Consider the following 12,958-nt stretch of genomic DNA (forward strand, 5'->3'; position numbering starts at 1 on the left):
CCCCCCCCCCGAGCCCGCCCCCCCCCCCCCAGCCCCCCCCCCCCCCCCCCCCCCCCACCCCCCCCCCCCCCCCCCGCGGCGCCCCCCCCGACCCCCCCCCCCCCCCCCCCGTTTCTTGACTGCCCCCTCCAGAACCTCCCTGCCCCTTCTCCTGCCCCCTGGCCCCCTTACCCTGCTGCTCAGAACAGGGTGTTGGGCTCTGTGCGAGCCGGACATGTGGCTGCGCTCCCCAGCACAACACACAACCCGGTCCCTAGCCCTGCACAGTGCTGCCGGAGCCGGGCTGCAGGGGAGAGCTGCCGGCTCAGAATGCAGGGAGGAGCTCCTCTACAGCTGCTCCGGAGTCCAGCCCGTGACTTTCCTGCAGCCCTCCCAGCCGCTCGCACTGCTCTGCCTGGGGGGGGGAAAATCCCGGACATTTTGAGTTATTTACAAATTCCCCCCGGACGCTATTTTTAGCACAAAAAGGAGGACATGTCCGGGTAAATCTGGACGAATGGTAACCCTATCCATGAATACAAAAACTCCAGCAACAACAGCTTCAGAACAGAACTAGGCCAATTGCCCCTGCTAATCAACATGCAGAAAGAATACTCAACTCCTCGGGCCCTCTCAACCAAGGCATCAAATATTCTCTCTTGTGTGGCTGTTTGTTTGTTAAATGTGTGATTTTGGTAGGTTTACTGAAAGACGGTAGACTAATTTGAGGAAGTGGATTTTAGGTTTTATTCTGAAGGTGCTCAAGTTCATGGTCATGCTGGAACACCCATGGAAGCGAGTTCCACAGTAGTGAACTAGCTGCTGAGAAAGCTCTATCTACCGCACTCAAGTTTCACTCTTGAGCTTGACAGTTCCTTTGTGTTCATAGTCATGTAAAATAATAAATGTGTCCCTCTGGGAATTTGGACCAATCCCAGGAAGTACTTTGAGGATGAACACCAAAACCTTGAATTTGACTAAATCTACAGTGGGAAGCCACTGACGAAAGCAGCCCATTGGGAGTAATGCACTTTCAGAGGTCAGTATTGTTAAACAAATAGTCTGTGATGTTCTGAACTGAGACTCCAGTACACCACACAAAAGTAGTGCAGAGGAGTTGCAATTAGTACACCAGCTCATGGACTGGAATAGCAGTCAGAGGAGGGATTCACTGTACCTCTGAAATCTGGATTTAGGCCAATGGGAGGAGGATACTGTGGATTTTACCTCCATAATCTACTGGCATTTCACTCACACAAAGCATGAGTTACTTGTGTTCTTTACAAGTGGAGCAGATTTCACCATAAATGAATAGCACCTTGCAATCTTTTGCATTTTATTACTTTCTGGCAAATTTGCTCTTGCATATTAGGGTTCATGTTATTTTAAATGAATTTATGGGAAGTGAGCTAATATCAAGGTTCAAAGACACTCTGTCTCCATAAGACCATGCTCTCCACAATAAACATTTCCTGTCTATTAAGTGCCATCATTTCCCACAGGACAATACAGATCTTAGCAGCCTACAGGAAACCAAATTTCACTTCCTCCACAGGCTGCATGATTCTTGGTGCTTGATAGAGGCATTCTGTGTAAAAAGTGCTTCCTATGAACTCTTTTAATGATATCTGTATAAACATCTGGAAACTTAGCTTCAATATGTGTTTGATAGCTTCTCTTGAGTGGCTGTATATAACATTCTTGCAATAATATTTTGTTTTACAGAATTTACATTCAGCTTTACCTGAGTTCATAGCATTTAATGTCAAAAAGTCCTTTACTGTGCTTCTTCTGTTCTTGTCATGCATTTGGTTCCAAAATGATTGAAAATGGAGGACTTATGTCAAAAGGGATAAGACCAGCTGATTTCAGATGTTGACAGACCAATCAGTGCAAACAGCAAATAGGGCAGGTATATGTGCATAGCAATGGTGATTGTCAGGGGAGAGCCAGACATTTTCAGAATCTCTGTCCAAGCAATTCTAACCCATTAAAGAAGGTGCCATTATATACAAATTGATTCTGAATCAGGTATTCTTCACATCCCCACTAGGAAGGAACTGCTACTAATCATGTCTTTTTGTCATCTGACAAATTAATCATCCATTTCAGAGTTGGTAAAATTTATTTCTCCTTCTCTGTCACTTCCACCTGATAAATCCTCCTCTTATTCAAAAATTCTTATGAATGCTCTTGAACTTTGCACTATGAAATCTAGTCTCATTTCTATTATCCAGTTTTCAAGGTTATCCAAATCTTGTTGCATGATTTTTCAGTCCTCTTCAGTATTGGCAATACCTCCCAGCTCTGTGCCATCTGCAAATTTTATTAGCACACTCCCAATTTTTGTCTTAAGGTCATTAATGAAAATGTTAAAAAGACTGATCCCAAGTGTGATCTTTGAGGAATGTCACTAGTAACCTCCTACAGCCTGACAAGTCACCTTTCAGCATGATTTGTTGTAGTCACCCCTTTAACCAGTTCCTTACCCATCTTTTTTGATTCTCATATTAATCCTCATCTTCTCCAGTTTAACTAATAATTTCCCATGTGGGACTGTATCAACTGCTTTACTGAAATCCAGGTAGATTAGATATACTGTATTTCCTTTGTCTAGAAAATTAGTAGGCCTGTCAATTAATTGCAGTTAATTCAAGCAATTAACTCAAAACAAATGAACAATTAAAAAAATAAATCGCGATTAATCACAGTTTTAATCGCACTGTTAAACAATAATAGAATACCAATTTAAATGTATTATGAATATTTTTGGAGGTTTTTCTATCTTTTCAAATATATTGATTTCAATTACAACACCGAATACAAAGTGTACAGAGCTCCCTTATATTATTTTTTATTACAAATATTTACACTAGAAAAAAGATCAACAAAAGAAATGGTATTTTTCAATTCACCTCATAAAAGTACCGTAGCGCATTCGCTTTATCTTGAGAGTGTAACTTACAAATGCAGATTTTTTTTTGTTACATAACTGCATTCAAAAACAAAACAATGTAAAACTTTAGAGCCTAAAAGTCCCTGGCCCAATGGCAGCATTATCTCCCGTTAATGTAAACAAACTTGTTTGTCTTAACGTTTGGCTGGACAAGCAGTAGGACTGAGTGCAGTTTTGTAACAAAAAAAAATCTACATTTGTAAGTTGCACTTTTATGATAAAGAGATTGCACTACAGTACTTGTATCAGGTGAATTGAAAAATACTGTTTCTTTTGTTGAACATTTTACAATGCAAATGTTTTTAATAAAAAATAATAATATAAAGTAAGCACTGTACACATTCTGTGTTGTAATTGAAATACACATATTAGAAAATGTAGAAAAAATCCAAAAATATTTAAATAAATGGTATTCTATTATTTAACAGTGTGATTAAAATTGTGATTAATCGCAATTATATTTTTTAATCTCGCGATTAATCACAGTTTTTTTTTTAAATCGTTTGACAGCCCTAAAAATGACTGCACCTCACCTGAAGTGGGGGGAATGTTGTCCGGGCTTGCCGAAGAAAGGCTTTATGGAGGTGGTTAGAATCTGCTGCAAAATGTGAGTGGTGGTGAGCTTTGTGGCGCTGACTCACCCCCTGGGAATGTGAAGGCGGAAGGCTTTAAAGGTGCAAGCCTTGGTCGTTGAAAGCCCTTTCTCCATGCAGCAGGCAAGGCAGCACCCACACTCCTTCCCTTCGAGATTTTAATATCCGGTTGGGTTAGGACCTGCTGTGGGCATTGCTATAGTCACTCCTTTGTAAGGAGGCTGGGAAGGAATTTTTACCTCACCACCATGGAGTGAGGTTTTTTTGCCTTCCCCATAGTGGATGTCAGAGAGGACCTTTTCTGGTGAGGAGAAAAGGTGGAAGGAAAGCTATATGTCACAACTTATTTTGTAAGTGAGGGGTGGATGTCTAGTACAGATACTCCAGAGGGAAGGCATTCAGTGGCTAGATAAATGGCCTGGTAAAGGACTTGAAACGAGGTGCTGGATAAAGGAATGGAACGGGGGTGGAGGGTTGGGGACTCCTATGATTGGTACGGCAGGGAGCCAACCCCCCCTTTCTTATAGCCCATCTTAACCCTGCAGGAGGTGGGGAGGATGGTAAGGTGAAAGCTATGGGTTGGTCGGGGGACCTGGATGGAAAATGAAGGGGGTGCTGGTGGAAGCCCAGGTAGTTATTTGAATAAACATGGATTTGCCTGCCTTGTACACTTTATCTGCTGAGTAGTCCCAGATATCTATACAATAAAGTTGTGGCCTGATTAAATTGATATCAAGTGTCTCCTGTCCTTTCAGCATCCTTTTTCCCATTCTTTGTAGGCTCTCTCTCAATAGCCTATTTGAGATGCTTGTTCATCCAGTGTGGTCTGCGACCCTTCCTTATGAGTTTTTGCCTTTCTTTGGGATACAGGCTCCAGATAGTTTCTGCAACTTTGACTTAAAATAATTCTAAAACTCCTTCACATTCAGATACTTGAGTTCTTCAGTCCAGTTAACTTCCTTAACAAATTCCCTTAATTTTTTTAAAATTTGCCCCTTTGAAATCAAGGACCCTAATTGCAGACCTATTTTGGTTTATCCTTCTATTTATCTTTAACTGAATTAACTCATGATCACTCAAACCAAAATTGTCCTCTAATACCAGTTCTTCTGTGGGGTCCCTCACTACTTACCAATACTACAATCTAAAATGGAATCATCTCTTGTTAGTTCAGTGACTATATGGTGAAGAAATCTGTCATCTATCACATCCAGGAATATCAGGACCCTACCATTATTAGTAGCATTTGTCCTCAAATCTGTGTCTGAGAAAATAAAATCATAATCACATAATTCTCAGTAGCACTTATTTCATTCAAATATTAAAGAGGTCTCTATCTCTATCCAAATGAGATCCTGTGGAATCTGTAGCAGTTAATATGCAATGCTACTTTACCACCTTTGCCTTTATTTCCTGAACAGCATATACACTTCAATACCTGGCCACCAGTCATGACTACAATTGCACCATATTTCCATTATCGCTATAATATCTCTTTTTTCCCCTCGCACCAGTATTCTAGTTCCTCCATTTTGTTACTCAGTCATTGGGGTACAGTACCAAAATCTTAGTTGTTTCTGCTTAGCATCATCCAATTTCCTTGCCAGATTCGGTATATTCATTTTATTGCTAGTATTGCCTCCTGACTATTACTGTTATTGGTGTTTGTACTCTCTTTACTCTTGTTGTCCATTCTCCTATTCTATGTTGTTCCTTTCTCCGTTGCTGTATCCTCTTTCACTTGATTTTCCTCCAGCTGAATATTAAAATCAGTGGTGGAAAATATATGAACATCTCCCAACCATCTGCCCTACATTCCTAATTTAAAGCTCTTTTGATTAGTTGTGCCAGATTCCATTCCAGAAATCTATTACCCTCCCTACTCAGGTGCAATCTATCCCAGAAGTGTCCTCTGTCTGTGAATGCCTACTAGTAGTCCAGCATCCCAAATCTCCCCTTATAGAACCATTGCCTGAGCCATCTGTTGATCATCATAGTATTGTCTCGCCTTCATTCTCCCTGTCTAGGGACATGTAGAATCCCACTGAAGATCACCTGAGCTTCCATTTCTTTAAGCATCTTCCCCAGCCTGGCGTAGTCTTTCTCGATGCATCCCAGTGAGAATCTAGCAGTGTCATTTTTTCCCATGTGAAGGAAAATCAGTGAATTCTTTCCTGCTCCCATCAGGATTCTCTTCAGCCTGAGGTCCACATCCCATATCTTAGCTCCTGGTAGACAACACACCTTTCTGTTCTCTTGATCAGCTCTGGTGACAGGCCTATTTGTTCTTATTAAGGAGCTCCAATTATACAAATCAGCCTCCTCCTGGTGTTGGTGTGATTCTCAGGTCTTTCCATTTCCATTGTTTTATTCATCTAATCTTACCTACCTATGATCTTATCTACCTATCATCCATCCATCCATCCACTTTACATAGAATTTCAAAATAAAAACAACAGCATTTTGAAATAAAAGTAACAGTATCCTTCTTTCTGTTTTCTCAATTGTAGAAAAATGAACTTGGTTAGATTATAGGGTCTTTGCATCTGTGTTAGTGTGTGTATAAAGAATTTATGAAGGAGAAAGCTAAGTAGAAGAAAGAATTTTGAAAGTAAGGTCTGCGATTCTTATCTGTAAAGACGGAGAGAGTGCCATAATCTTCCATAATCTTGAACTAACGCTTGTGAGAGTTCTGTCTCCCACGCTCATAAGCCTCTCCCTGTTGGTTAGAAGTTTCATTGTTCCAAAGGAATGTAGCCTTGGGAGCAGCAATCTCTCAGATAGTTCGGGTCAATTCCATGGGAAATACTGCGTTTCAGGACAGACACCTGGAACCTGAATTATAGAAATTAAAAGGCACAACAGTAGTCTTTCCAAGGCAAGGTTGAGCACACTGGTGGAATGATTTCAGGTGGCCTGTATTGCTGCTGCCTTGCTTTACAAATTTTATGCGTTAATACAGGATTTTGTTGCCCAAGGCTGTCAGTTCAGCTTCTTTCTATGAACACTAAATTCACAAGCACCTTCTTTAGAAAGAAGTTTCTAATTGTTATTTTAACATACAAGACAAAATTTTCAAAGGAGCCTCTGAAAATTTTGCACATGAAAATGCCTGTTTTTGAGTTTGTGGGATTTCTATACATGAAAACAGATGTCCACATTTGGTGGCATAATTAAGGAGACTCAATGTCAATTTAGCCCAAAGTTTACAGAACTTGTCCAACTTGTCACTTGAATATTAGATTTGCATGACCTCCTCTCAGCTACTATAATTCTGCACACAATGATGAAGAAGAAGATTCTGAGTCTAACTTATTACAGCTATAGTTTGGTATAAAGTATTTAATCTTTAATTTTGTGATATAATATGTATTCTGGATTCTATACATCGTCATATTTTATATATCGTGTTTAATTCACAATATATGAGATTCCTTTACAAAAGGATGTCTTAGATACTGATTGTGTACAGATTGTGCTGGTAATGTACAGTGATTAGAGTTTGGATTTTAAAGAGGACTTAAAGTTAGCTGCCCATTAAAAATCAATGAGATTGGGTCATATCATAGATACTGAAAAGTCAATGGCGTTTGGAGACCTAACTCCTTTAAAAATCCCAGTTCAGAAGTTCAGCAATTCCTTACACACAGTCTTGGTCATTAGAGCCTGTTTTACTAAAAACGGAAATGTTCACCATGATGCTAAAGTTAGTTATTTTTATGTCCCTTTACATGTCTTGTTAAATGCCACAAGGTCTGTAAGTATTGTCTGGACAACTGTTAGAGATTATCAGACAGGATTATAGTTTAAATTCTTGTGTGAACGACCGTGAAGAGAACAGAGGAAGAACAGTTCTAAGATGATAATTATAACTAAAAAAAAAAAAAAAAAAAGACACCCCAAAACTAAAACCAAAAACCAAAATTGTCCCCATCCTCTCCTTTACCTCTGAAGAACATTAATAATAATATTCTACTGTAATAATATTTTTGTACCTGTAAATTACTGAAGATCCTTTGTATTTCAGGTACAGTACTTCATCTGGCAGTGATCTTTGTTGGAAAGGTCCCTCGATTCAGTGAAACACCTGGCTTTTGATTGCCACAATAAGACATTCCAGCAACACTTTTGTAATACCCATATTATGATTCTAACCACTATTCTTCTGTTATGTATAATCCAGAAATTCAGCTGGAAATCTGAGTGGGCACAGTACCTTAACTTGGAGTTTTGCTTCTTGTATTTGACCTTTCCAGGATGCTACAAATTTAAGGTTGTCCACCGAACAGCTCATTACCCTAAAAGATAAACAAATATACCCTAAATACCACATACATGTAATAGGAAATTCAAATATAAAAACAGGAATAAGTTGTTCACACTGTTTATTGCATCACATAATAAAGATTAAAAGAAAAACACATGTAGAATTTTACAACAAAGTAAAGGATTTTTTTAGCATTGAATTAACAAAGTAGCTATTTTACCCCAGTGTAAATAATAAGAAAATAAGATGATTAAGGACACTATTTTGAAGCATAAGATATGAAGTGTGCTTATCGACAATGAAAGCACAGAAATAGAAAGTGAATATAAAGGGGAATATGAGAAATGAGAAATGTGTAAATAGGCTGCTTCATGTCACCTACCTTGCAGTTTCCTGGCGTAAGGCATTAAGAAATGTATCTGGATGGAAGAGCTCTGAGAGGTCAAGGGTTTCTGAGAGCAGTGTCTTTTTTTCTGCTTTATCCACCCAGTTCTAAAAAAAAAAAAAATGTATTGCCCATTAATTGGGAGAACAATTAAACGAGTAACTTATTGCTTTATCTTCTAGCACTTTGAGTTGGTGCAAATTTGACGGCTATCTTTAATGCTAAATGTGTTCGTATAAATGATTAATGGTAAATGTGTTAGTATAAATGTACTATAATCTTAAAGAGGAACATTGATTCCTACTATTTGGTACTGGCAATCAGAAAATAAACAAAACTGAGCAGCATTTAACATTTTGAAGACAGTAGTTTATTTTGTATGTCTCTGAAGTGACTCGCCAATATGAATAAACTTAAAAAACCTTCCAACCTTTGTACAATGCAGCCCACTTGCAGAACTCAGCTCTTTGCATACCAACCCTGGTTTTTTAGGGTGTTCTCTAGCATTCCTATTTCACCTTTGGTAACCATAATTTCTAATTAAAATTATTTCCAAATGGGGATGTGTCCCACAAAACTGTCATCACCATTACTGTTATTTGTTTATTTAGGTTAGATAGATTACTGAATTTCTTTCAATTTATGACCACTGATTTTCTTTTGTGAAAATCACCTTTTAAATTCAGAAAGTTTGATTTTCATGCTGCAATGTGAAAGAAGTATTTTAAAGTATATTCCAGTAATTTCCCTTCAAAATATCTGGTACAATTATATGAAGCGTATGTAATTTTGATAGGAATTAGATTACATCTATATTATAAAACAGAGTTACAGGAGATAGTGCTGGAAAAGATCTCCTTGGTCCTCCAATCCATCCCCTATCCAGAGTTTCCCTTTACTCTGAATCTCTTAATTTCATAACTAATCTACTCTTGAATACCTCTAGTTATTAAAAATGGTAGTTTCCTCAATGCTACATTCAGCACTTTCTTCAAGGATTCTTGAACTATTGAATGACATAATTGCACAATTATTTTGGTCATAAATCCTTGCAAGGCCCCTTTGTTTCTATGATACTTTCTATTGCAGCGTTTGAGGCTTATAAAGGTGTTTCTGAGGTGGTGTTTCACTGAGACATGATTGGTCATGATTTCTCCTTTATCTCGATTAGTAAATGATTACTCTGAGAACAAAATTTAATGAGGTAAAGTATTGCCACAGTTACACACATAGGTTCATCCCCACTGACGAAATAAGTTTGCATGTGTATGACTCAGGGTAACATATGGCTCATGATTTCCTTGAGAATTACAGATTCAGAATTTTCAACTGCAGGTTAAGCTCTAAACTTCTTAGATATGTCTTCTCAATGTAATTGGTGAGGGCAACTCCAGATACTTTGATAACTGGACTAGGGACACGAAATGAAAATTAAACTTCATAGTCTCCGTCATTATAGTATTTAATTAAAATTAATAGTAGTTACCGCACCTCTAAAACTCAGGAGGTTTATTTAGGTGCCTAAGTAAACATGCAGATATGTAACTGTGGGCATCCAAGTTTGAAAATGTTGGTTTTACATTTATTGTGTTCTTAGACCATTCAACCAGAGGTACTCGTTTATGATCAGTTAGCTGAAGAAATGAGCCACCTCTTTCTGAGATACATTCTCTGAACTTCCCACCATTATATCAATAACATGCCATTAAGATGCAAGACACAACCTGTGTGTCTTACTTTTCAATCTTTACAACTGCTTTTTTCATTATTAATTATAGTGAACTGCTGAGCTGTCTCCTACACTTTCCATTATTTTACCCCAAATGCACTCTTTGTTGTTAAAAGACACAAATACAAAAGGTGTCTCCAATCTTAAAAAAAACATAGGCTATTAACTACTCTTCTAGATATTTTGCCACAGTACACATCTCTTGAACATTTTACTCCCACTTTAATCACTTACTGAAAAGGTGTAAGACTCTTGCCAAAATCTAACAAACTAAAAAACATTTTCAGTGAAAACAGCTCCCTATACATGAACCAGGTGGAATTATTTTTCCTTCATGACTGAACATATCCTTGATCAGAAAATAATGGGACATATTCATAAAGTTAAGCAAGTGCCTAAGTGTTTGCAGGACTGGAGCCTCAGCATCAGGCACCTATCTGCTGTCTGCAGTTATTCTAGTATTGCTTGTCTCTGACAAAGGAATAGCAATTTATTTATATAAATATTACATTTCAGTTTAGGGTTTTTTGGTTTTAAGCTTTTGTTTTGTTCAGTACAAAAATGGTTAATCACCTAGCACTTGTTCATGTTGAGAACTCCCAGGCCCTTTCCCTCTGCAATTTTAATGCTAAAACATACATTAACAACAATTTGAAATCGAGGAATCTGATATCCTCAAAATGTATATATGAACTATAAAATAAATACCTGCTGAACTGTGATCTTTCAGACTTAAACTTTATTCAACTTGGTCACAATGCTGTGGAATGTAAATGAGTTTTGGCCCAAAATTTCCAAAAACAGGATTGTAAAGTTAAGCTCCTGAATGAAAGGCCCAATTCTTGAAACAAGAACCCAGCAGTTTCCACTGATGTCAGTGGGTGTTTCTGGATGCTCAGCACTTTTGAAAAAATCATGATAGTTGTTTAGGTGTCTGAATTAGGATTTAAGAGCCTTAATTTTTAAGATCCCATTTTTTAAACTCTGGGCCTTAGATTGTAAACCCTTCAGGACAGAGAAGATATCTTCATATTTGTTTACACAACAGGGCCTCATTTCTGACTGTGGCTTCTCCATTTTACAGTTATATAAATATTAAACAGCATACACTTCTAAATGTAGTTTAGTGGCACAATTCTATAAATAGTCGCAGGTCACATATTTGTATACAGAAAAGTTAATGCCTAATACTAAACCAATAAATACCAGCTCAAAAATTCTTTATGTTATCACCATATAGAAAGGATAACAAGTTGTGCTCTTTGCTAAGTACCATAATCTGTGTTACTGTGCCTATTAGTCTATTCCAGATTCTGAGGGAATAAAAAAGATGTGAAGCTACATAATTTTTATAATTGAAGGTAGCACTTACCAAACACCCACATCTTGCTGAAAAAAGCATACTTCTCTGATTTTTTTTAAATTGCTAATAGGCTGCTTCCATAAAATTAGCTTAGAAATGGGAAAGCCATTTAAAATACATATAAATTATCACTTAATTAATTGTAGTTTTTTCTGTCAAAGTGTCAAAAGAGATCTCCATCATGTTTCTACCACACTCAAACATTTAATTCAGTGACCTTTAAATCTGTCACAACATAGATTCTGAGCTCTCATTCCAAGCAATTATGACAAGTTAGTTTTTTTTCTTTCCATTTTCATTAGCTAAAGATATGCAGTTAATTGCTCTTGTCTGCACACTTCTTTTACTGACTCTAAAAAACAGTAATCCCTTTTATTGTACAATAATAATTGTTGGTGATGATTAGGACAGACTTTAAATCGCTTAGCATACTATAAGAGGCCACACAATTATTTCAATTTATATTTAATAAATTCATTTTATTAGTGTTTTCAAATAAACTTTTAACTGTTAAAGAGAGATATTGGCAGGAATATAGATGCATATGTTTAATCTAGTTAAAAAGGCCAGCACAGTTGACAATCAGATTTCACTCCATTAATGTCTAAATTAATATAATTAATCACGGTTGGGAAGATTGCAGTACCAAAAAGTTTTCATGAGATCATATAAATAAACATGAAATTGATACTTGCATTGGTGTACAGTACAGCATGGGAGAAGGACATCCTTTAAACTTTTAAATAAAATACACTTATAATTAGGGCTGTCAAGTGATTAAAAAAATTAATCGTGATTAATCACACTGTTAAACAATAATAGAATACTATTTATTCTAATAGAATAGTATTTATACAAATACTTTTGGATGTTTTTCACATTTTCAAATACATTGATTTCAATTACAACACAGAATACAAAGTGTACAGTACACACTTTATATTTATTTTTATTATAAATATTTGCACTGAAAAAATAAAATAGTATTTTTCAATTCACTTAATACAAGTACTGTAGTGCAATCTCTTTATCATGAAAGTTGAACTTACAAATGTAGAATTATGTACAAAAAATAACTGCATTCAAAAATAAAACAATGTAAAACTTTAGAGCCTATAAGTCCACTCACTCCAATTCCTTGTTCAGCCAATCGCTCAGACAAACAAGTTAGTTTACATTTGCAGGAGATAATACTGCCCGCTTCTTGTTTACAATGTCACCTGAAAGTGAAAACAGGCGTCCTCATTGCACTGTTGTAGCCGGCATTGCAAGATATTTATGTGCCAGATGCGCTAAAGATTCATATGTCCCTTCATACTTCAACCACCATTCCAGAGGACATGCGTCCATGCTGATGATGGGTTCTGCTCGATAACGATCCAAAGTAGTGCAGATTCATATTTCATCATCTGAGTCAGATGCCACAGGCACAAGGTTGATTTTCCTTTTTGGTGGTTTGGGTTCTGTAGTTTCTGCATCGGAGTGTTGCTCTTTTAAAACTTCTGAAAGCATGGTCCACACCCTGTTCTGACTGGATTTTGGAAGGCACTTCAGATTCTTAAATCTTGGATTGACTGCTATAGCTATCTTTAGAAATCTCATATTGGTACCTTCTTTGTGTTTTGTCAAATCTGTGAAAGTGTCGTTAAAACGAACAGCACACTGGGTTATCATCTGAGACTGCTA

The 12,958-nt window shown here is 37.2% G+C and overlaps 1 protein-coding gene across 1 annotated transcript in view; it reads right to left on the minus strand.

Moving 5' to 3' along the window:
* DYNC2H1 (dynein cytoplasmic 2 heavy chain 1) overlaps positions 1-12,958 on the minus strand; it is a 372,682-nt gene that overhangs the window by 7,882 nt on the left and 351,842 nt on the right. Inside the window, exons 86-87 of the mRNA XM_034758872.1 lie at positions 8,178-8,287; positions 7,745-7,826 (exon numbers count right to left, since the gene is read on the minus strand). Coding sequence (XP_034614763.1) covers positions 7,745-7,826; positions 8,178-8,287 — 192 coding nt within the window. The remainder of the gene's footprint in view (positions 1-7,744; positions 7,827-8,177; positions 8,288-12,958) is intronic.

The sequence above is a fragment of the Trachemys scripta genome, chromosome 1 (genome assembly GCF_013100865.1).
Source record: "Trachemys scripta elegans isolate TJP31775 chromosome 1, CAS_Tse_1.0, whole genome shotgun sequence".
In the NCBI taxonomy this organism is placed as follows: domain Eukaryota; kingdom Metazoa; phylum Chordata; order Testudines; family Emydidae; genus Trachemys; species Trachemys scripta.